The following is a 25,882-nucleotide window of genomic DNA, read 5'->3' as shown; positions in this document are numbered from 1 at the left end:
GGCCACACAGCACACAGGGCACTGCTGTCCTGGTAAGACACAAAAGGGTCACAGTTCAAGTTTGTCATATGACAGCCCCGAAGGATCCAGGGAAAAGATAGCTCTGCAATGCAGCTGCCAGCACGGGTTGAAAAGGAGGTCAATCCAACAGGATGCAGCAGAAGGCCTGAGGCAATGTTATAAATGAAACAAACCCCAAGGGTTTTCAGTAACCCAACAGCAATGTCCTTTATAATTCAAAGAACTTTATGGAGGTGAAAGTATTTTCTCTCTAAATAGTCATTAGACTAGAAGTCTTCCCTTTAAAAATATGCAAAACAAAGCCACCTTGATCCACTTACCTCCCTTACAAAAAGCGGGCAGACATCACAAATCCCTGAGCCTGCCCAGGAAGCTATCAGAGCTGCAAGATGTCACAGCAGAGCAGAAGCTCCAAGCCACCCATGTTTGAGACAGAGTTACAGATTTATTTATTCTTAAATTCTTACCCATGATGCCAGGGCAGAGACACAGAGCCATGTTGTGCTGTAAAATCACTTCCAAGGCCAAAGTTTATGTTGGACTTCTGTTTGCTGAGACGCAGCTCATATTTTTATGTTTCATACAGCAAGTGGGCTTATCAGAGCCGAGTACAGCATTTCAAGGGCTCTTCAACTACTTACTGAGCACATATAAAGCAACGGACACCACATCCAAGCTGAAAGAAAGGGTCCTTCTCTTGAGGTGCTGGATGGTTTAAAAAAAATCAAAGAAGTCTGACAGCATAGCAAATTCCAGTCCAGACTTGGACTGCAAACGGGCTTTGCCTGGTCAGGAAACTCACCCAACACCTTATGATAGGCTGCATAAAGCCTCCTGCACATGTCTCTGAACACAAAGCTGCATCGAAGTACTGGTCTTTCACGGTTTTGTTCTGATCACTGGAACAAATGGCAGAGGGTGATATACCTGTCTGCTTGTAATAAAACATTTAAGGAACCAAATATAAAGACATTTGAAGTTATGGTGCCATCTGCACACCAAAATGAACTATCACACGTGCTTCAGGGTCCAGGACCCTGAAGAAGTGTCCAGCTCTGAGCTCTTCAGCTGACTCAAGGGATGCTTCAGGGGAGGGTTCTCTGCTGCTGCATGCTCAGAAGCCTCCTCTTCAGCAATTTCTGGCTGGGCAGCAGGTCAACTGCCCTGGGGTGTTATCAGTCCTTAAAAGAGAGGACTTATCTGGAGCACTGGCAGTCCTCTCCTTTGCATTTCATGTACTCCCTCTTGCACAGAAGCTCCCCCATGCTGTTTTTCACACCTTAGTACCTGCACTAGAACCCATGGCAAGGCCCATGCCTTGCTCCCAGATCTATTACATTCCTCCAGTGGGGCAGCAAACTGCTTCAAAAAAAAAAAAAAAAATCGCTGCAGTCCTGTGTTTTGCTTATCCTCAGAGTCCAGTCAGATCAGCAACTTTGTCAGAGCAATACGCTTTCATGATCCTCACAGCCTTTTGTGTATTCCTAGCAGAGATGAGTTACTCTCACCAATTCTGGCAACAGAAAACACCATGGAGCTCCTGCAGTAGTCCCACATCAGTTTTGCAGCTAGTGTCAGGAGGTTGCTCCCAAAACACGTCTTTAAGATCTTTAGAGCTCTCTCCAGTGGCTGGATGAAGAATTAAATACTGAATCTCTCTGGAAAGGCAAGAGTGAACTTGATACAGAGCCACAGCTGTCATGAAAGGTAGCAAGACTTGCAGGACAAGAGCCTTCTTCTACCTGAGCTACCATCATAGCCTTAATTCATCGTCTCCAAAGTGTTTGAAGCACACAATCCAGAAGCCTGCATCTTAAGTACTGGCAGGAATATCGAGGTTGCTCAGAGCTATTAGATAGGACCTGGAACAGTGCTCACAGAGGTCAGCAGAAACCTGCCTTCCCACCCACCTGCCCAGGCTCAGTGACCCGTTCCTCGCAGAGTACACATTTCCTTCTCAAGTTTTGTGGCTTCACACAAACTGCATGCAGAATTTCAGACTCCTACAGCAGAATTAGAGAGGGGCACTTCAAGGAAGCAAACTTCAGGCAGGTGTTAAAAGTCAAGTCAAGAGCTCTCATCTTAATTTCTGGTGAGACAAATACTTTTAAGTCTCTAAGCTAAGATCCTAAGAGAGCAAACTGTCGCTGCAGCCCTGCCATGCATTATAAAAATACCTCCAAAAGAAGGAAACAGTCAGGAGACAATTTTCAGTGATGTTTCAAAATGCTGAGAAATTACAGCTGTTTGCAGTAGATACGTTGTTGGAAGGTGGTACAAACAGTCAGCCAGCCAGAGCAGCTACTCAAACTCCGGTTCAATCCCCAGCTCTGTCACCTGTGGTCACATTGAGGTCTGTGCTAGCTGGTGTATCCCATACATCAGTCTCCCAGCTCTAGGACACAGAGCACTTTCCTGTCTCGCAGAAGGGGAAGAAAGGTAAAAAGCCATCAATGCGTTGTGAGGTGCTCAAACACTCTCCTGGGTCTCAACCAGCAGCGAGGAAGAAGGAAAGCCTGTCAGAATTGTGGAAATTTTGTTTATAAAAGTAAGTGCATAACTGAGGCCAGAGAAAAAGTGAAAGAAGTTAACGCTTTAGTGACAAGCCAGTGCCCATTCTATCAAGCCTCAGTCAGAGAGAAATACTCCCACATCCATGATACTAAAATGCTACATTAATCAGCGTTTATAAAAACATGAGTTATTTAAAAAAAGTTGTTGCATTTTTTAAAAATCTTATAGACCATTAAGATAGATCAAGCTGATGTCAAAAAGGCTTAGATCTCTATTTCCAGACTGCTTCTCATGCAGCTGAAAACAAACACGTATATTTATGACGTTATCTGTAGTCTACAGAGAAGCCTCCCTAAGCTGTCAGATCCATACAGCAGAGAATGCCATTCGACTACACGTTTTTCCTCAGATTTCAGTGCAACATTCCTGCACGTCCCTTCAAACGTAGACAACAGCACGCTTTACATACTGAAACAAATTACTGCGAGAGCAACGTCAGTTTATTCACTGTTCTGCCCAAGATTCATGTACGCACGTCACCGCATATGGCTACATCAGATGCTTAATCTGTACCTGGAGGTAATGACTACTATACAAATATGTCATGTTAGTTAATAGACAATTATTAAGCTGAAATTTTCTGGCTCTTTGCCACATCATTTTAAGCAACGTATTGTCAACTAAATTATAAATCTCTTGACCCTTCACATGTCATCAACGTTTGTGCGTTACCAATATGTTCAGCCTAAAGCTACAACGCAATTAGTCATTTAAATTGCAGATATCTTTCACACAAGAAGAATTAAGTTCATATCTAGCACAGAGGAAGCACGACATGGGCCGATGAACTGTACTTCTAAAGCTTATGAATGGCAGTCGAGAATATTTTTGCCTATTTAAGAGGGGAAAGAATTCACGTCAAGTGTATGGCCTAGACTGACAGCAGCCAGGAAATTCAGAGCTGAAATTGAAACTCTCCAGCTGACAGGGGCGTGCACACTTCGGTCTTGCAGCACATAAGTAAGATGCTGAAGCCATATTTTATAATTAGAGTATGCTTTTAGCTCCCATCTTCCCCAAAGGTACGACCACCCTTGTAGACTCTTCAGTTGTCCAACAGCTTGAATAAGAACTAGGAAGTGAAATCAAGAGTCTGCATACGTTATGCATATGCAAAGTAGAAAAAAAGAAAAACTCTCCTGTATCACTTTAGACTGAAGTCTCAAAATGAGCTAGGGGAGGAGATAGTAGAGAGAGGGAGGCAGACACAGAGAGAGAAAGACACACATCGAGAGAAAAAGAGAGAAGAAAATCCCTCAAGTGTAGAAACAGATTTTGTAGCCTGGTTCTGAAGACGTATTTACATTCAAGTAGCCTAGGTCCAATTTAAAGCAATTGATTTTAAATTCATTTTCTGTAGCTTTTAAGAAAATACCTTAGCAGACTATCATATGCCAATGCCAAGCACCAGTCAGAAGCCGCTCTGTACCCCATGGATACACACAGGGCAGCAAAACCATCCTCATCCACTGCAGAGCCAAGTTTAAGTTCAATTAATTCATTTTGACTCACTTCCTTTACACCAATACCAAAGTAGATGAATTATGCTAACGTATCCTCATTAGAGAAGCTTATGGTCAGAAGGGTGGCAGTAACTTCTAAGGCTACCACTTCCAGAAGTGTAAAGCCATGTATGTCCCTTCCCTTGACTACCACACATCCCTCCCTCAAACACCAAAAAAACCCATAGTGACTTGATTGTCACACAGTGGGAGAACAAAATGCCTCTCTTCCCCAATCATTTGTAAGGTGCAGGGTTTTCCTTCATTTTGCAAAAAAGGACTTGTTGCTCGATGGCTTAGTTCTTCCTGGGTCAGCCTTAAGATCATTTCCAAAAGCTTAAGCCTGCACCATATACAGAATGTGTTTGATCTGCACGCATACTGGCATCCTAATCTGTAAAACAAGCAGGCTAAATTTAAGTTCTACTAACATGAACAGACGTGGCACAGAGCTAGCCCTAAAAGAGAAGGCAACCAGCTTGCTTTCTCCACACACAACGGATATTATAAGTAGAGCAAATGACCAGCATAGAAGACAAGATATTTCTCCCATTTCTTCTTGCCAAACTTTCCACAAAGAAAACACAAACTTACTTGTGGACCGCTGTATTGGAAGATGCGCATCGCCCTGCAAGCATCACCTTATTTTATGCTTGTTGACCAGGATTTGAATGCTCAGAAAGTGGTGGCTTCCCATCCCTTCCACCGTGCCACTCGGCACAGCCATGTTTACCCCAGAGAGACCTCTGAGAGTCCTCAGAGGAAGGCTAACAGATTATTTGTAAAATTATACTGATGACAGCCTACGTTATGGCAAGACCTATACTTATTGAGAGAGTAGCCAATCTGGGCTGCAGACTGAACAACCGCCCACGATATCTGGAAGAAAACTTTGCATGATCCAATGGCAAAGGAAAAGTAAGAAGAGGCAAAAGATTTACCTGTGAGTCTGTCAACGTGAGCAACCTGGGAGAAGGTAAGTGAAGGATACAACATCAAGGGCACTTTGGAGTATGATAGACTTCATCACTTCCGATTGTTTAGTGTGTTATCGTTGCGCAAGGAAACATGAGAAAAAGCAGTGCCCCAAAAAGTCAGACTGACATGCAGGCATCCAAGTAAGTTTTCCCATATAATGAAGAAGACTGGTCCAACCACAACCTTTAGGTGCTGACCACAAGAGTAACATTCAGTCTCCTAACTTTTGAAAATGGAGGTAGACCTTGTTTGTCCCTACTGAGTGATAACACAAAAACACTTCTCTCTGTTCAAGAAGGAAGACAAGATGGGAAACAGAATACCTTCAGTTGAAAAAGAAAGTTTATAGTCAGAACTGCAGCCTGTTTCTTCACAGGAAAAAAAAAGCTGTAAATCATTTGCATGGGTTTTCAAACTTCTAAGACTCCAGTTGTAGTGAGAACTAGACAAAGACATTCTGAAAATGGCTTTGTCATCAGAAAAGCAGAGAAACTTAAATCAAAAATAATCCTCAAATATTTCTCAATATTGGAAGCGTTATGGGGCATTGTACCAACCAATAAAGAATGATGAAACAGAACACAGAATCAGAAAAACAAATCTGTGGCTTCAAATTTTCTTTTTCTGATTGTTTTTACAAGAAGTATTCTCCCTTTTCTTCAAGATGAGTTATGTTTGAAGTCCTCCCACCCTTTCATTCATTAGTATTCCCCACATGCACCCAAAATGGGGGAGATAACGAGGTGGGTAACAAATACACAAACCCAAAAACACAAGTGAATCAAATCTAAAAGACTCTTGACTCATTTGTATCCAAAAGTGTCCAGAGGGACCAGAATGAGAGAGATGAAGATATTACCACCTCTGGAATACAAGTAGCACCAATTAGCACATTTTCACAATAGATGGATTTTCTTACCAGGGTTTTCTGAAATTATTCTTTCTGAACAATGCCATTCAAATGTTAAGTTGCAATAGTCAACAGGCAAAATAAAGACAATATGAAAAACTACCCCAACTAGTGTTTCAAATAAGAAAGGCATGGGAATTCCCATTATATGATGTCGTTTGTTTGCTTGCTTGCTCTCTAGGCTTAGAGCAAGCCTTATTTTTTCCATTCCATGATTGTCATGGATTTGCCTCTACTGCTGTTTCAAGTGTAGCAATACACAGGCAATAACAATGGCAGGACACATTTTACCCTTTTTATAATGCTTTTAGGCCCAAAATAGTTGACAAACAAAGTCCTCTGGGCAGGAGCCTCTTTCTTCATTTGTCATCTGCCACTCTACAAAACGATGTGGCAGCTGGTAAGCAGGGTTTTAGTTGTAAAGCACATGTTTCTGCTATACCACATTTTAGTTCCCAGATTAAAATAGTCTCTTTTAAAATAGTCTCTTAAGAAGACCTGTTACAGATTAAGTAAAGAAACCATAATTTAAGAGAAGAAAGTGGGGTGACTGTGTAGGAATTGAATATTCAAGTATGTCAGGAAAAAGACTTTCCAGCAGAGGTGCAAACCCAAGTGGTTGAGTGTGGAGGGAACAGATACCCAAGGTGGGGAGAACCATTCCAAACAATTGTTTGTGGAGAAAGGAAAGCGTATGCTAACCAAATGCTGTTTTTCCACCCTTCATGCTTACTGTTACTGCAAGAGAAGGTATCAGATCCATTCTGACCCGCTCTGTTGAGCTGCACTCTTCCAGTACCCATTACCTTTTGGTACTGGACAAAAGCATATACGTAGTACATTTGCTTTCAGCATTTCACTTTTTCAATACATAGTGTAACTGATTACTTCTTCCCTGTCTCCCCAAATACCTTAGGGCTTCCAGTTTACATCAATAATAGCTTGAAACAACTCCTTTCCTTTAATTATTACAGTAGGCAACGATAAAAAGCTGAACACACAACTTTGCTCTAACACAGACTTAAGAGACACAAACACTGTACAAAGAACATTAGCTAAGACAAGCTGAAGTCTTAAATTAAAAAAAAAAAACAACTAATACGGTTAACATTAGTGATATCATTCAATAATATCAAAGAATCCTTCATATTCAGGAATAATTCCTTCCATCACACCTGTCCGCCAAGATATTAGGCTTTAAAAAATGGTCACAGGAGTATTATGCACAGATTTACTCTTTGACATTGCACAGTCAGGAAGTTCTGACATTTAAGATTACTTGTGAGTAAAGCTGTCTGTATTTGCAATTTGAAATGAAAAAGTACATCCTGCCTGTTTAAATTATTCTCAGACAGGTTGCCCAAAAAGATGATTTTGAAGATGCCCAAATGTGTATCAGCCTAAGGCCATATTGTACTTGCTTTCAGTTTCAAAGACCTCCTTTCATCTCTGAAGATTGGAATGTTGTTTACTGCTCAGAATGTTTTGCCACGTTATCATGAACGTATTACAAATGTTCTGCTTCTTGAAATATAGTGTTTGTCTAAACCATTTTTTATCCTACATGAGAAGTCTTAAGCCTTTTATAAATCCTGTTGAGATATATTGGGACACTTAAATGCTTAAGTCTAAACAGCCTTCACAAGTTTGCTATCCTGCATAATTTCAAAAAAAAAAAAGAGGTCCACAGAGAACCAGTGAATTGCTTTCTCGTAGCATGAAGCCTAAGCACTAGGCACCAGAACGCAAAATTGCATGCAAGAAACAGAAGTAGTTTCAAAAGTAGCTTCACTAGCAGAATTACTTTCACCTACTGCCCTTACAACTCAGTCTAGTAAGGCAACCCATGAGAGAAGCGTCTTATAACACAGCAGGTAAATTTACGACAATGAAACGCTATCAAGGTTTATGGTCAGTTTTAGACACATGGTCTAAAAACATGCTCTTTTAAAATGCAAATAATTGATTGCTACCTTACAATATCAACACTTACACATTTCACTTTGTTAAAAGCTTTACAGACTTGTGCCAAAGTAGACATTGCAGATTATGAGAAATAACTGAAAAACACCTAACAGGCTGCCTTGTTAAATATTCAGAAACAAATCCTGCATAATTACAGAAAACCACTACCAAGAACAGGAATAGTTACTCGATAGATGCTTATGGGAAGAAGAGAAAAGGATGAGGAAAACTGTTCTCATGCTGAACTTTTTTTTTTTTTTTTATTTTTCCAGAGGTATTACAAAAAACCCTATACTTTCAGCTTCATGTGAAAATGCATTAAAAACATCAAAGTGAAGAGCAGCTACCAAAAAGCCTGGCATGCTGCTTTCTGTAGCTTGTTTAGATACTGATTCCTTCACTTCACTTGCTGTAAACAGTGAGCATTCAAGGAGTTGTGTCTGTATCCATGTCAGAACAAAAATCGAAGAAACAAGTCTACCTTCTCTCCTCAGAGAGGTTTCTTGTCACAACCCAGGCTGAGGGGAAGCATAAAGGACAGGTGCCATTACTGTCCCCGTTATGTTACGCGCATTAGCTGAGCTTTATTAAAGGTCTTTATGGACTCCACCATGCAAAAATGCTAGAGTACTTTCATTCATATATATAAGCTTCCTAGGACACGGAGGGGGGAAGGAAGCCTTGAGTTTTATCAGACAGGGAAACTTCACCACCATTTGCACCACATAAGCTACTTCCCCAAGGCTTCTGCTCGTTGTGCCTGGGTCACACGCCAAGCAGCCATTCATTCACACGGTGTTGAGGCTTCCTGAGAAAGAATGGCAAAACTGGCAACAAGACTTGCATCGCAGCTGGCAAGGCATTTCTCCCATCTCCAGCCAAGATAACGATCTCCAACATAAGCAGGCTGTCACACCCCTTGTAAAGAACTTCTGCAGCCTCGTAAGATATCCAGGTCCTGGAAACAGTTAATCTCCAGCACAACACTAAGAGATATGTTCAGACCAAAATCTGTTAAAAGCACCTTCAAGGCATTTTTGAAGTGCTGGATGAGCCAGAAAAGGAGATCTGACACACTGCAGGAACCGAATGGTCTAGCAGTACATATTTATTTCTGGTGCTTTTTTGGTGATCCAGCCAAGGTGAACTCACAGCATATTTGAAGAGTTCCTACACACTGTATGTGGAAGAAAGCACACACACAACCAAATGTCAAAGAGCTGTTTCAAAAAGCCATCCAGAACTGCCATCATGAGTTCAACTGCTGGTCCATTACAACTAGCTGCTGTGGAAGACCACCAGAGCAGTGTTGCCCTCCGTTGCAGACAGAAGTTTTGACCCACCATTTGATTTAGTCCTTTACACACAGTGCTCTTATCCACAGTTCTTCATATAACACACAAATGTACCCATTAAATTTACCAGAAATCATCTTTTCAAGTATCTAACCCATGGACCACTTTGCTTACAGCAGGTAACCATTCTGTCAAAATTATTGTCGTTTTTTCCTATAGGGAAGGATGAAAATAATTTTATATAAAGATACAACACCACCATGCAAGTCATTGCAAGACATCTCAGTACCTCCAGCCCAGATCCAGCATTTGATGAATCCAACGGCCTTTTCTTTCTCGGTCCAATGGCTGCCAAAGCCGTGAGGTTGGCTTCTCTTTGTTGCATTTGTGCTAACTCCAACTGTTGCATCTAATTTAAAAAGAAAACACCTACATTAATTACAATGCACAGTATCCTAAAGGGTTTGTTCTCTTTATCACAGCTTCAGACAGTTCAGTAATGCTTACTGCAACAACATATTTGACAGCATTTTTTTCCTGTCTTTCTGGACACTCTTGGTAGATTCCAATAATAAGCTGCTCTTAGAGCCTTGAAACGTTAACAGACCTACAGGAAACACTGCATAAATAACACTTTTTATGGAGATTGCATTGTGGTATCAACACACACTCAACTGGAGTCTCATTGCTGGTTCTTTAACTCAGAAATCATTTCTGATTAATAGAAAATATTTCATCAGAACTGGTTTATGTAGCTGCATTAGTATTAAAAGTTGAAATCGCCGAGCTCTGTGAAGCAGTCATATTCTTAATTTACAATGTCAATTCACAACTGTACAAAAGCAAGACACACTCAGCTTCTTCAAGCTGTTTTACCTGAACCCCAAACTCAATATTACCGTTTTGAAAACACATATCCAACTGAACAGGATGCTGTCAATTCACTGACACCCTCACCTGCCCCAGAACATATTTGAATATACAAATGTATCTGAAGCAAGTTAGAGATGCATCGCATACACTTATTTTCACTCACCTCTAAAACCCCTCAACATAAAGAGATCCTCTTTGAGATGCAGAGAACCTCTCTGCCTGGGTTAGGTAGACTTTGGGTGGGATTATTTACTTATTTATTTAAAGCCTAATCAATTAGCCAGCAAATCTCAACAGTATTTTAATGAACCTCAAGTAGCAAGACAAGGCTTCCCTTCCTTTTAAAGGTTTGGGGATAGGAAATAGCCTCTAGAACAAAGGAGGAAGGAGAGAAATAAATCCTTAGTCAAGAGCAAAAAATAAAGGCTTATGTCTGCATTTTGAGGTACATACTATTTCACTCTATTCAATAACTACAGATGCCAGCTGCTCTGCAGCTCAACCCCAGACAAGCCTGCTGACAGAGTTACTAGCTTGGGCTGCCCTCTTGTTAACGTGGCTACACTGCATTCAGATCCTTCAGCTGCCCAGCTGGGAGCGCAAGTGGAGGGGAGCACTCCCTCTGTGGAAAAGGAAGCTTTTCTATTTTGTCAGGCTGAGTTTGTCCTTCAGCACAAACCTCTGGGTTTGACATTAGTCCTTGGATGATCTGACACGCAACTACAACAGCTCCTTGGCCAGTGCTCTCCCTGCTCTCAGAACTTACAAACTCTGTTTGGACCGGAGCTCTCTGCATGCATGTGCATGTACGTGTTTTTAGAAAAGAACGTATAGCCACATCACGGTAGCAAATTATCCAGTTCTCCTCCCTTCCTCCCCCCTAGTCATTAAAAAAATTAATTGGAATTCCTCATGCAGTCAGTACAGATACTTCACTTACTAAGCCTGCAATGCGCTATGTCTTTGCTTGCTTTTCATCTGTCAGAGATCCTGCTTGAAGAAAAATTCAGCTCATAAGACGACCTGAGCTGGTAGCACCTACATTGCACATCTTCTCCCCTTGCTATCTATTACTACTAAAATAAGAATCCACAATAAAGTACTGCTGTTTGTTGGGGAGGAAGTTATCGTTGTGTTTTTTTTTTTTTTGTAAGTTTGCTAATTTTATTTGCGCTACCATTTTACTTCAGATAGGTAGACTCATTCTTTCTTTAATCACATTGGCAGCTTCACATTGAGAACACCATTAGCTAGGCTATTAAAAAAAGTATTTCAGTGCAAGATCCCTAAATGGACATCATTCCACTTAAGACTCCACTATATATGCTTGGGATTTTTCAACAGAAATTGTGGAACGCAGGACTTTGATATACATGTTATGAGTAGTCGTTTTTTTTCTTTTCTGAGGATCAGACGAATCATTCAGTTACAAAAACAACACTACTTACAAGTCAGCTTTGATCACACTATGTAGGCTTTTGCTTAGAGAAATGCAGCAGTGATCCTGCAACACTAGGCACCATCATTCGCTTACTGTACACGCTACTCTTGCTATATATAAATATATAAATTGTTTGTTTTAAGTTTATTGCACATTTATATATGCAACAGATATACAGCGTATTTATTGTATTGCAGCATATTTATTATTTACAGCATAATTATATTCAGGAACACATTGCAACCAGTGTTGGGGGGAAACAACTAAAAATCGACTCTGGGAGCCGATTAAATTCCAAGCTTCAAGAAAAGGCTCTGGTGGAAAAGAAAAGCAAGGGGAAAAGATGATTCGCTTTACTTTCAAGAAACACTGCACTTGAAGGACTTTAAAACGACTGAACTTAAACAAAATGAAGCAAAGGCCTTTTATTAGCCCAAGCCCGTCCTGCCATCCTCCTTCGGAGAGGCATTAGATAGCATAGCATAGAACGATAGAATCACCTAAGTCAGAAGGGACCCACAAGGATCATCAGGTCCAACTCCTGGTTCCACAGAAGACCACCCCCAAGTCAGAAAATGTGTCTGAGAACATTGGCTGAAGACCGGCTAGTGCCCAGGCATGAGCACTCTCTTGCCCTACACAATTCCAGCTGAGAAAGCACGCAGTCGACATGAACTCCTTGAGGGGACAAGCGCTGCTGCTGGAGAGCAGTGTTGGAAGAAAATCCAGCCCCACGGAGGGCAGGATGATGCTTGCTGGGAGATATGAAAAAGATGCATTTTCTAGAAGCAGAATTGATGCATCTTTGACCACACGATTCCCAAAATGATGCTGGAAACACACATCATAGCTATAGCTGCATTGTTGTATCTGCTCTTACTGGGAAGCTGCTCTTCCCAGTAAGTTTTCCACCTCGTAAACAGTCAATTTTTTTTCAAATCAGTCAGAATCTGAACAAGGCTTCAGAGGAAAAGAAAAAAAGAAAAATCAATCTTGTTGCATTCTAGACATCTCGGGGATTTTCTGAAAATATAATTAAGACAAATGAATTTAAACACTCAATCTCCATAATGGACTCAACAGATCCCCATTAAGACACATAGGCAGTCATCCAAATTACACTGCTGAAGCCAGCAAAATTATTTTTTCAACAAGTTTTGTTCCATTAAAAAGCACGATATGAAGTGTCCAAACATCACGTGAGCAGTTAAAGTACAGAGGATAAGAAGAAGATAATATCAAGGGACACCTGGGGGATACTGGTTGGCTTGCTACTGTTGGATTTTCCTAAACAAGATTAGGAAAGAGTAAGAGGCAACTACATTGAGTCAAATCAGTTTTTAACAGGTATTTTTGTAGCACACAAGTTAGGGCAGAAAGATCACTGCAACAAGTGAAAGACATTAAAAGTAGCATTCAAGCTGCATTGAAATATGAAGCAGAGAAGTTGTATCTAGCATTGTTTCCCTTCTAGGGGCTGCTTTTGTTTTTTTAATATCAGTGTCTGACTAAAATAGGATATAAATAGAAACTATCACACTCAGGTATATACCTTGAAAACAGATTTTTTTTTTTTTCCTTCAAGATAGAAGTGTTTAACGGCAATTCAAGAGGAGCAGGGCAAACCTGTCATACATTGACCTGCAAACTAGCAGGCTTCCCCCTTCATCTCCTGACAGATGCTGTTGTTCCACCATGACACAGAAGTCGAGCGCATGTTCTGCCCCAAATTCATTCCTTGGGAATAGCACGAAGAGCAGACAGGCTACAGGCAAGAGGCAAATGAATGCTCCTGCTCTTGCTCTCCCTTTCTGATTTTTACATACACAAAGAATCACAGTACAAAGAGTTCTAAAAACCTGTGTATAAAGATCAAATTGCTATGAAAACGTCTCAGAACTTGTAAAATAGTCTTTGTTGCTGCTGGCCTTTTTAATAATAAAAATAGGGTTTAAAGTCTGGTCTTGCAGCAAGCAGGAATCTCTAGGGTGACACAATAACCATTTTAGTTAATCTGACCTGCAGCATAAATCAAGGAGTAAGGTATGTTTGAAAGTCCTCCCTTATAGTGAAATGGCATTTGCAGCATGGCTGTAATCACACAAAATGAAAGGTTTTTAAATTGACCTCTCCGTTCTTCACTCGATCCTCTACTGAGAAAAACATTTCCTTTTCTGCTCACAGAAATTGTATCTCACTTTCGATGCCTCGTGTTCCACATTTCAGAAGATATGCATAATCTATTTCTACTATTACATAAATGGCATTTTTGGTGGCATTTTAATATTAAAAATTAAATTTCAAGTTGCATAAGAAAACAAGAAGCGCTTCAGCTATGAGATGTTGAGACTTTTTAAAGCGATACTGCACGTTGCTTTTAAGCTTCCTCAGTTAGGAAGTACATGATATGTGATTGTTCACAGAATCAGAGCTTCCAAGTGAAGTCATGAAAATTTAGCAAGCTTTTCCCTAAACTCTGCAAGGAAGAATGCCTTGAACACAACAGAAGAAGGGAAAAAGCACGCTCTACTACAAATAGTCAACTCATTCACACTAACTAGCCAATGAAGCGTAGAGCAGCAGGTGACTACAATATCAAGTGGGAGAAAAAGGGTAAGAAAAGCCCTCGTGATTAGGCATAAATACACAAAGCAGAACAGGACTGGCATAATTTCCACAGAAGACAGTGCATGAAACCTTTACACTCTGCCTTTTCACTAGACTCTCCCCAAGAAGAGTTTTATCGGAAAAGGTTTTTCTAAAGCTAGAGACAAGAAATTAAGCATCACTATTAGTCAGGGTTCATGGATCAATAATGTGTCTGAGGTTAAAGAAAAGCCAAATAGATGGCAGTTGTCCAGCATGATGGCAGATCAGATGCATCTGAAGAAATTCAGACCGCTGCCCACATCTGCAAGAGTTCCAATACACAAAGTACTAGGAAAAACCTCGAGACATATTTCTTTCATGTACTTCTCAGATTTAAGTGCTAGGAAGTTTTGTTTAGGAAAAAGAAACAGTCTTAGCAAAGCAATAAATCAATAGAGCCATATGGATGGAAACGAGCTCACAAGAAATGCTTGTAAGACAGATAGAAAGCTAAACACTACAACTGTGAATTTGGGTATAAATTATATAAAGGTAGAGACTAAAAAGCATACGTATATGATTCTGGGTTTAATATCAAGAAAAGAAAGTAGGGATGGGGATGTCTCCACATATGATATTGTAGGCTGACAGAGTATGGGACAGATTAAATAAAATATTTAAAGTAACAGAAGAACTGGCAGGAAAGGAAAGCAGGGAAGTCTGAAGACAAGTTAATGTATGCCTAAGGGTTGTGCGCTATCCAGCAATAAGTACATCAGGAGTAATAAAAGCACTAAAGTAGATGAACAAGAATTTGTATAAGACTTGCAGGGGGAATAAAGCAAGAACTGTAGGCATACAAAAGAAGTAGAAGCCGCCAGTTCTCCCAGCTTCCACAATAAAGAAATAAAACAATAAATTTGAGAATATTAAAATATTACAGATAAATCAGAGCACCTGTCACCAAATGTCAACATTTTCTTTTTACCAGCTTGCATCCACGAAAAGGGAATCTGAACATGGGTATTTACTACAGCCCTTTATTATATGTTTTAAAAGGTAACTTAACATTTAGTTCTTTAAAGCAGGGCCACTTAGAGCACTGAGTTCTCTTCTTTTTATCCATTCTTTTTTCCAGCCACCTTTTTCAACTAAGTTTCACTGCATCCTCCATCTAATGTTCTGAAATTTTCCTTCCCCCTTCGTTGTCTTCTGAAGAAAGCACTCCATTTTTTTCTGCATTCCCTTTAAGCATCTTAAGGAACTTGTGATGAAAATTAAAAATAAACCTTAAAAATCTGGTTTTCAGTTCTGAGCCTCTCACACTGGTTCTCATAAAGCTCAACGAGCACCACTGCCTCCAGCCTCTACCTTTTCCATAGGAAGTTTTCTGCCCTACAGGTTGAGTGCCGCTGCATCGCGGAGTTCTCATATGGGGGGCATTCTCTGAGGAAAACTGACATTTGAAGGCTGCATATTTAAACATTTACCATCCTCTCCTCTTGACTATAATGCAATTTCTCTTCTTGCAATTGCTTCCTTTCAAACTGTTTTAATTAGCCATACGATTAGTTTCCAGTGACTTTTCCCTCTGTTGTAATTTAGATTTAAAACTGGAAAGGAAGAATAGCACACGCCGAGTTGAAATGCAGCCTAACTTATAGAGTTGTACGCAATACTGTAGATTTATTTCGGGTTAATATTCCCCACAGATGCTTCAGTGGGGAAACAGGCCATACAGTGGCTGCCTCCCCATCCCCAAACCAGGTGCCTTATCTATTTATAACTAGAGGCTGCAATAAGATGTCAGTAAGACATTTTGGAGAATAATGGAAAATTTTAGCAGCATAGACATGCAGCAATCTACCACTTGGGAAAAAAAAAGGTGTTTTTGTTTTATTTTTCCTTCAATTGACACTTGACATTTTCTAGTATATAAATAGCTAGGTAGCCACACAACTTAAGAAAAAATCCTGGGTGCAGCAACTTCGTGATTCTTAATTTTGCTCATTCTTGTAAGGACTTCTGAGGTTTGGGGTGCATATTTCCTTTTACCAACTTTTTAACAATTACAGATACATTTTTGCATACTCTAGATCAACTAGAGCATGCTTTAGCCTGTGCAGTCCCATCAGCTTGCCTTACTTGGAGGCCCAGAGAAGTTCCTGGGTGCCTAATGTCCAGCATCAAGATCTCTTCATGCATGTTTTTAGACACAGCCTAGGCTACTTCTGTTATGAAGCCAAGAAAAAGGCTACAGCACCACGTCAAAGCAATATATCCAGTAGTTTTCATCATTTCAGATGCTATCACTTTTGAGAAAAGTGCTCCATCACTTAGAGCAGACCTGCATTATCACAACAGGACTGCGTCCAGCCCTTGCAAGACATTACTTTAAAACCAATCACAGCTCTTGCAAACCCACAATATCTTGAATGATTTTCAGCTGCTGTAGTACTGTGTTCTCCCATTCTCAGGGTCTCAAAACCAGAGAGTGCTTAAGACATCTTCCACGTGCAGGATTCTCCATCTCAGCGTGCACTCCACCCAACACTTCTTCTCGGTACAGAACTCTGGCTCTCCATTATCATATTTTTGTCATGTTTTTAGTGATAACACTGGTTCTGCTAGCGTTTCTAATCCAAGGCCATATACTTTCAGCTGGTTACATGTCCATTACAGTCTCTCAGGGAAACTGCCAAAAGGCTATTTGAAAACCAAAGAACATGCTTAGTGGAGTGTTGGGGGGCTTTTGTTTTTCAAAGATAAAGATAGTTGCTATCTTTAGCAAGCCAGCCAGTTGGATTTAAAATATCATCCTCACGGTACCCCAACTGCTCTTATCTTATCCTTCTTCAAAATACCAGGATGAAGGCCACATAAATAGGGATTTGTTTCACTTTTCAGTTCATTTAATAATCTAACATTTTACAGGATTTCCATTCTTAAAATTCTGGAAGGCTCATAACACACAGATTCTTAGATCATAGCCCTTTCTTATTTGTAGGACTACTCTGCAGAGCAACAAGATGTATGCCTGTTCAATAATTTTCTTTTTTTCAAATATAGCTAGAAGAATTATTATATCAGCTTAACATTTGTTTATAACTAGAAGTATAGTTGAAAGTAGAGCAGGACATAACAGAAAGCACCTAGGAAAATAAATTTTAAAAGTACAAGCATGAGGGACAACAGAGCAAGGACTGTATCCTCTCAGTCTGAAGTGGCAGATAAGGCTGAATGAAAAGCAGGGGCAATTTACCCAGGCTTTGGGAATGCTGTTACACAAAGAGCTGGCCTATGAGGTGAGAAAGGACAAAATTCTTGAGTGGATAAAGGAGCAGCTTCGGGCAAGCCCAGCAGCTGTCTCAGAAGGAATGTGCACTTTCCGTAGGTATTAAAATTCGCTGAAACAGGTGAAAGGGGGAAGTAAGTACAGACTTAGTTCATAGCAAGCTACAGAGACTAAGAATAGAGGGAAAACTGACTTATCACGGGGGAAGTATGAGGTAATAGGTCATGTGAAAAGAGACAAAAAGGTCACAGCAATTATGTACAGCCTGTTGGATAAAAGAATCCACTGCCACGTCTCTGGATGCACTTCCAGCACTTTCAAGAACTTGCCTATGGCTACTGGATGACAGCACATCCTGGATTTAAAAGTATTCGTTGTCATGATGTATGCCCTGGGAAACACTGCTTTAGAACACACTCAGGATGTCCAATGCCATTACCCCACACCCTCTCCCTCCTCCCAGCAGGTTACCATCAACATAGCGAAGACAGCTTTGAGGAAGAAAGACCCATATTCGTTCTTTAAGGACTACAAGGGGACAATCCGATTAGGCTTTTCAGTGGATACTTGACCAGCATGGCCTAGAAGGGATCCAATTCCAGCTGACAGAGGAATCAAAATTCCCACCTTTGGTTTCTTAGGAGCAGACTACACTCACAGCTTGACCAGTAAGACAGACAATGGTGAGCCTTTTCAGGTATTCATCCCAGTATGCACTGCACTTTTGAGTTACCTGTTTCAGCCTCAGCAAACTTGTTGTTTTTATTTTGATCTTATTCCAGTTCTACTCATGCTTGAGTTTTTTATGCAAATGTGAGCTGATCATTTACCTACAAACCATCAACGAAGTATCAAGACTGACCGGCTGCATTTGGGCTCATTGCAACTCAACCTTGAAACAGACAGAAGGGAGCACTCATGGCACGGAAGGTGGGTGTCCTGCATGTGGGATCTGGTGAGGTTTTGCCTGCCTCATGGTGAGGAAAGAAGAGGACAAGGCAATACAGACACAAAGATCCGCATTGTCCAAAGAGGAATATTGGCCTCCTCCTCTTTTGATGAAGCAGTTGGAGATCACCACTCTGTGAACAGCACAGCACAGATAACAATGCAGGACAAATGTGATGAAAGCTGTGTCAACCTGGCACAAGATAAGGTGTATGAAAGGATGCAAACTAGAGAACTTAAAACAACACTGGGCACTAAACTCAATCAGCCTTCTCCACGCTGTTGGCTCCTTTTTTGTTTACCTATAAGCTACTTTTAAAGAGAGATCTCATTAGCAGCACAAATCAGTCCAAAACCAAACCAAAACGCACACCCACTTTTCTTCCATTCTAAATATCTACATCACAGAACACTTTTCAAGACCCTGTACGTTATTGTTGAGAAGAAAATAGAAAAGCTGCAAAAATGAATGGCTTAAATGCAGATTTGCAGTGTTTTATTAAAAAGAAAAAAAACTCTAGAAACAGTCAGGTGATGCAGAGGTAAAGCCACCTACAAGACAAGACAAATCAGCATTTACCCACTGATTGTTGATCCTGGTGGCACTAGAGGCAACCTGGAAAGGGCTTTAAGGCAACTTCTGTACTCACAGATTGGAAGCATGAAGAGAGAGTTGTAAGGAGGAAAAAGGAATTAAAAGACAGATAGTAAAGCAAGTTCTTTCTCTCCTCTTATTTTACAAATTTCTTCTACTTTGGTATAAATCCAGAGCATTGATTTTAATACTATTTTACTGGATTTCCATTTGTTTTGCCTCAGCTCCTACATTAATCCAAACAATAAGGGCCTTTAAAGCATTCATAAATAACCTGCTGCTGCTGCTGGCACCTAGGAGCCAAGTGCAGCAATGTTAAGCAGCAACAAATTTCATAGTTCAAGAGGCACAGTTAAGGAAGAAGGTTGCTCAGAAAATCACTCTCATTTAGCACAAAGATCCTTAAAAATTGCATGAAATCAGTCAAGTAACTATAGAAACCAATTTCTTCAGCTCTGTATCACACGTCTCACACCTCAATTGTCTTTATTATCGTCTGCTGTCAGATCCTTAATCAGAAATGTGAACAGGCTTGATGATTTATTCAGCAGGGAAAAGAATCTGTAGGTCAAGTGAAAAATTTCACACACACATACACACGCACACACATCTTCAACCTTAGGTACTTTCATTTCATTCTGTTCCCAGTAGCTCTGGGGGCAACTCCAGTGAGATCCAATATTAAGGCTCAATTAAAATAAGCTCCAATTAGTGGAGCTTTTTTCTCTCAGGCTAGAAAAGTCAGGAAATGGATATTGGGAAATGTAAAAAGTCAGCTACTGAGAGAAGGCTGCAGACATAAATGAACTTATTTGTTGATTTCTACAGTTGCTATGCAGAGGCCTCTGGGAGTAAAAGCTTAACCAGTCTAAGCTATAAACTAAAACCCCTGCAGCTAAACATGAACTGTGTGAAACAAGGGCTCCATTCCAGAACAGAAAACTGCTGGGCCCAGAAAATTAAAAGCCAGAGGCATTTTCCATTTAAAACTAAATCCCAGTACCGCCTCCCAGCCAAAGAATTATAAGCAGTATCAGATTTACAAAACGAACAATTACCCTGGAAAAATGTAGCCTATTGTACAGTCCCAGATGCTAAATCTCAAAGTTTCTTTTTTTTTTTTTTTTCTAATCCCACATTATATTCCTACCAAGTGTACTGCTGGAAGTTTACAAAGAGGCATTTCTAGACAGGACTAAAACTATGAAAATAAAATGTTAAAAAGAGAGCTCATAACTCATTGACCTCATTTGAAGCACTGCCCTTGCCTGTAGCAGTTCCTGTCCTTCCCCAAGGCCTCTGCAAATGGTATGCAACAGCAAAATAAACCCTGACCTAATTGCCAGGACAGGGCTGCCAACCTTCTCTCAACACACAAAGGCAAGCATGGTAACTTGAAAGTCCTACCTCTTTTGCTTTCTGCTTCAAACGCAGATGCTCGGGATCTTCTTTATTGGAACGGCTCTACCAAAGGAAGAGGAAAAAGATTGAACAGAAATTACCAGCATCCAAACACCACTGCATCCGTTAAATATTTAATACATGACAATTTTCTCTTGTGATTGAAAGATTTTGCTCCAGGGGTGAATGCCTCCATCCAGACTGGCTCCCCTCCCCCTCCACACACACAACCCCCCCTCCTCCCTCATCTGGGCCGGCTGCCTCTGCTCTCGCCTGAAGCAAGATTAAGCTGAAAATGATGCTAACGCTGTCAGTCAGGTCCAGTCTAGGCATGATGCTGTTCATGTCAGCAGCAGACACTTACAAAGGACAGGAAGTGCAGGAAAGAAAAGGAGTCGTACTTGTGCAAGTACAACTCGATTCTTTCGAGTCTAGATTACACTTCCACCCAAGGGGCTCCAGAATCCAGCTTAAAACAAAACAACAACAAACAGGAAAGGATCAAGTCCCATCTGATGCTGCAACAGCTTCTGAGCTGTTTTTTTTTTTACTCTTCTGTTCTTGAGGGGAGGCAACGAGGAAGGATACTTATTCTGTACTAGCAGTGTCTTGAGCAGGGATTCTCAGATGCAAGGGTACCAGGCTTGAAGGTAAACACTCTGATCTGACTACAGAAAAGAAATACACCTGGCAGAGCAGTGGATCTCACCAGACACCAGCCTGAACAAGTATAGTGAATCCGTATTTTCTAACAGTGCCATGCACAGCTATAGAGAAATACACAACAGTTTTGGAACCAAAAATTGAGCCAGAAATGAAGTTTACGGCTATGTAAATACTTATTTCATTCTGACCAGTAGGAATAATCTTGAAAGAAGATTGAGATTTTCCCCTACCACTTATCTAAAAGAAGTCCTGTGATCTTTAGAAGGTAAAAAGCTAAAATCTTTTTTCTGTACAGCCTGAGCTGTCCCAAACATTAAAGACATTAAAGATCTCCAATTCCAAGGTTAATGGTTATTGCATCTAAAGCAGAAACTGGGAAACCTACAGATGTTCACCAATCTGAAGGACAACACTACCTCCTTGGAAAGCAGGAAATGGTGTTCTTACCTTGGCTGCTCGTAGTAACATTTCACGTTCTTCTTCGTCCTTTCTCTGCTTTTCCAGGTGATCAAGCTTTTCGAGAAATCTCAGCTGTGCTCTGGTATCACTAGATACGATGTACTTATCGCTCCCCTGGAAAGAGAATGTTGTTATAGACAACCAGTTTTTTTATACGCTACTAGGGGTGACAAATGGAAACAGTCTGAAAAGAAAAATATTGTTTTTTCAAAGCTGAAAAATGTAGGCTGTTTTAGAATGACTTCAGGTGGTAGGTAGCCGTTCACATATCTCCTCCCCACTGGAGCATGCTTCTTTGGATCTGTGACTAGTAAGAGGTTATGGAACAAGTGCCATTATCAAGATCTAGTTCTACTGTCTATTGATTATAACAACATTAGAATTGCAGCCTTTACTAAAAGCTATTATAAATAGCAATTTCATACCCAGTAAACATACATACAAGACTGTCTTCTAGATGGGTTATTAGGAGGAGCAAAAAAAAAGTAGACCATCACATACTTTCTCCTTTAAGAAAAAAGGATAAAGATAAGATTCAAATAAAAGATTCAAAATTTAAAAGTTTCTGACATTTAATCCAGAATTTGAAATAAGCCTCACCTGGTGGGGAACAGAACTAGTAATAATAAATCTTGGGGTAAGTAAAGTGAGGTGATTAATTACATATGGTTTACTGTAGCTGCAGGAATACATTATTCTGCATCAGCGTACGTTCTCAAGTCAGAGTGGTGTATTTTGAAAGGTCCAACGCTCTGTTCAAAGCTGGGCCAGAGAATATTAGCAACTGGTTCCAACACTAACTGGACATGTATGCATTGAAACAAACCTGCAATCATTTTAGTTTAGATTGAAAAAAGCAGCAATCAGTAGTTTGTTTTTCTTATCATCATCGCCCTCTCTGGAAAGTCTGAGTGAGGTGTAATCTTAGTTTGTCTAGATAGGAACACTAAGATGGCAAAAGGAAAGATCTCAAGTGTTGTCAGCTGGCAATGAAAATCTAGTTTTTACTGCTTCTGCTCTTCCACACAGGCTACTGAAGCCATAAATTGGTCAAACAGCACCAGACAAAACAAGACAGGGAGCCCATTCCAGAAGAGGCACATCTGTGCCACCTATTTGAACCACTCTTTCAAATGCACTGCACATCAGTCTTCTGCCTCTGTTACTTCATCAACTTCTCTTTTCCTGAGAAGTTTACCTTTAGGCTTTTACCAGCCAAACACACTACACATTTTCAGCAACCCTTCTTCCTTCTATACTACCCCAGTCTCACACTTCGATGAAACAACCCTGACGTGCAATTATTCTGGAACAAGCACAACACGTTTTACAATCATATTTTAGGCAAGAGTATATTTTACATACGTGAACGATCAATGAATTCAATTTCCAAATGTTTAGTTTTCAAACACAGTATACTCGGACTCTTCTTCCCACACCAGTCATATACTTTTAAAAGCTGGAAGGAAAGTAAAAGTCCTGTTGTGGGGTACTGCTCTTTTCCAAGCTGAATTCTCACAACGCAACCAAGGCACGAAATCAATCCCTCTTCTTGTATGAAGTTTGGTCTTTTCAGTGAGCCACCACATTGTCACGTATCACCAATTGTGGCTCAGACCACACCATGTGTTGCAACTAAGGAGACTTTGTCCTTCCCAAGAAGAGTCTGTGGTTCTGCAAAAGTCTGACAAGCCTTTTGCCCCCTCTTTTGTTACTGCTCTTGACTTTTTACTGCTCCCCACAAAACATACATTACTTCGTGAGTCAGCCTCAGCACACCAGTACAATTTGTTTTGGAGCAGCGGTTTATAATCCACCGCCATGCTGCAATCCTTTTAACAGGACAAAGAAGAAAGCTGTATTACCAGAAGATTATTTTTCAAAGTTTAGAAGTGCTTCTCTAGAATGCTGAAAGTCAGAGTTAGATAAATACATTTTAAAAATCAAATCAAAGACCCTATGCCAATTAGCAAAGCAAGTTGCCCAAACAGAAGCACCCCAACGTTTCTTGTCCCAAACTTGTATGGGACAAGAGAAAGGAGCATTCTTTACACTATTCCCACTCATTAACAAGTGTTTAAGATACCTGATTTCAGGTCTCCTAAGAACACCTGCAGTTATATTTTGTCCTACCTACTCAGCTAACTTGTTCTCTGTGATCTTTTAGCACTGTAATTGCTCAGACAGAAAGTACTGCATTGTGTGCCTGTGCATAACTCATTACCATTATGAGTATGAGGAAGCAAGCTGTATTCAGTTTTTGTTCACATAACAGCTTAATTTCTTCACATAAGGCCAGATGATCCCCAGATACAATAGCACAATCACCACAAAAACTGAAGTTATACAGTTAGTGATAGGTAATGCAGGTAACCCTAATAGTAAGCATGGTTAGATTTGTATGTGCCAAAGCTGAGCTTGCATATCCGACAGTTCAGAAGTTGCTTTTACTTTAACAGAGCTAAATTTAAACTGGAGCTCACCATAAGTGAAATAAAGTTTTTCCACTATCCTGAAACAAGCTATTCCTTTCATACAACAGCGCATCAGTGCATCTGTATGGACTTACAAAATTCATTCCTCCACACCTTTTTCTTCAAGGGAAATGAATATATTTGAGGCTTCTCCACAGATGTGCTCTAAAGTGCTGCCAACTTGTCCCAGGATATTTACCTTAGGTTCGCACATATTTGAAACACACAGCATTGAGACAAAACATTCCCAGGTATGGTTTCTGTGAGAACACCTGGCAACATTTTCAAAAAGAAGCTGTATGCCTTGTCCATGACTTACAGGTTCCTTCCTAGATTGTCATGTACTTGTAAGTGAATCTGAAAATCTAAGGCATTTGCAGCTTAGCACCAAAAATGTATCGTATGCCATGGGGCACAGAAAAAAATAACACAGATGTGGGAACTGCACTCTACTTCAGTCCATCAAGAAAGAAACTAGAAGAATCCCATACATAACAGTTCTTCTACAAGAGCTCAACAATTTTAGTCATGTTGAAAAGCCTTGCTGAGGACATAGCATGGACACAAGATGGTACAGAGGCTAAGCTACTACGTGGGAACCTACCGAGCTTTGGCTTTCTACAGTCAATTCCTGAACCAAGTTACAAAAAGAAGTCTCTTAACCTCTGATGAGTTACTTCTGCACTCTACGGTTTGATTGATGGCTTTGCGGAGGGAGTGGGCAGGAGGACAAAGGGAGGAAGAAAAGAACGGGGAGACTGCTGGTTTTCACATCTAGGAGCATTTACCCCTTAGCTACATGAGTTTACCCCTTAAACCAATGGAGCTGCCACATCATACTGCCAATACTGAGAGTACAGCGCAGGGCTGCCATGCTTTATTGCTACTGCACACTAGGAAAACATTGCCATTGAGCCCTGTTGACAACACAGCACAGGACTCCCAAAGACATGAGTTCAAGCCTCCAAACACAGGAGCATATAACAGTCATCTCACGCTCTGCTGAGCCAAACCACAACAAAAACATTTTTATCGCTGTACTGTGTAATTGTCAAGGCTAATTCAGGTCTTGACTATCACATGATGTCACAAGTCTCCAGATTATAGGAGAGAAGCAACTGAACCAGCTAGCTGATCGTCTTCATCCTCTATACAGGCACTGCAATTAGGAGCTGCAGCACAGACAGCAGCTTACAGTAATTTGAAAGTCTGTTCCCTGCTTTGGATAGAAAGGCCATCATAACAGTTCTATCCTAATTAATATAGTAGCTTCTAATTACATACATACATGTGTGTGCACATATATATTTATTTATTTACCGAAAAAGGGCAAAAGGGGGAAGTGTACGTGGCAGTAAGCTATGATACGAAGCTTTTACCCTGCCATTCTCCGAAGGGCCGGCCATCAGATGGAAGCTTCTAGGCAGCAGCTGAACAAACTGGGAAGTTTTCTGAGTAATAGCCTAGGAATTACTGGCTGTTTACACCAACTTCTACCTTAACAATAGCTACTTCAGTTGCACAACACTTGTCATACTGCTATCTTTCTGTAACGAAGACAGCCCCATGAAAAGCCTTGCAGGGCAACTAACCAATCCTCTTGGAAAGTCTCTGGATAATTCTCCAACACAGGAGTCCACATCACACACTGGTACCTATTGATAGCCAAGAGGTGAAAGAGAGCATGGCAAACACGGGGAGATGGACTACAGGAACATACAAATACATAGCAGAGGGCTAAAAAACTTAAGTGTTCTGTTCTTGAAGGTAGGTTTCCCAAATCCTGTTCATGAAGGTAAGTTCCTGAAAACCTGTTGGCATACTTTGCAACGTTATTCATGTGGAACTGTTCATCCATGTCATCTTCTAGGACACTCCCCTACAGTGTAATACATC

General features: G+C 40.6%; 1 protein-coding gene across 2 annotated transcripts in view; it reads right to left on the bottom strand.

Annotated features, from left to right (window-relative positions):
• The window catches only part of TAF4B (TATA-box binding protein associated factor 4b), a 69,146-nt gene that overhangs the window by 3,238 nt on the left and 40,026 nt on the right, over positions 1 to 25,882 (bottom strand). The window contains exons 13-18 of one of the 2 annotated variants that reach the window (XM_040550223.1): positions 21,501 to 21,626; positions 20,394 to 20,450; positions 9,535 to 9,654; positions 6,719 to 6,800; positions 5,879 to 5,939; positions 489 to 2,537 (exon numbers count right to left, since the gene is read on the bottom strand). In XM_040550223.1, coding sequence (XP_040406157.1) covers positions 2,510 to 2,537; positions 5,879 to 5,939; positions 6,719 to 6,800; positions 9,535 to 9,654; positions 20,394 to 20,450; positions 21,501 to 21,626 — 474 coding nt within the window. In that variant the 3' untranslated portion in view covers positions 489 to 2,509. The remainder of the gene's footprint in view (positions 1 to 488; positions 2,538 to 5,878; positions 5,940 to 6,718; positions 6,801 to 9,534; positions 9,655 to 20,393; positions 20,451 to 21,500; positions 21,627 to 25,882) is intronic. The other variant, XM_040550224.1, reaches the window with a different exon arrangement.

The sequence above is a fragment of the Cygnus olor genome, chromosome 2 (assembly GCF_009769625.2).
Source record: "Cygnus olor isolate bCygOlo1 chromosome 2, bCygOlo1.pri.v2, whole genome shotgun sequence".
In the NCBI taxonomy this organism is placed as follows: Eukaryota; Metazoa; Chordata; class Aves; order Anseriformes; family Anatidae; genus Cygnus; species Cygnus olor.
This window is presented reverse-complemented; position numbering and strand designations above follow the sequence as displayed.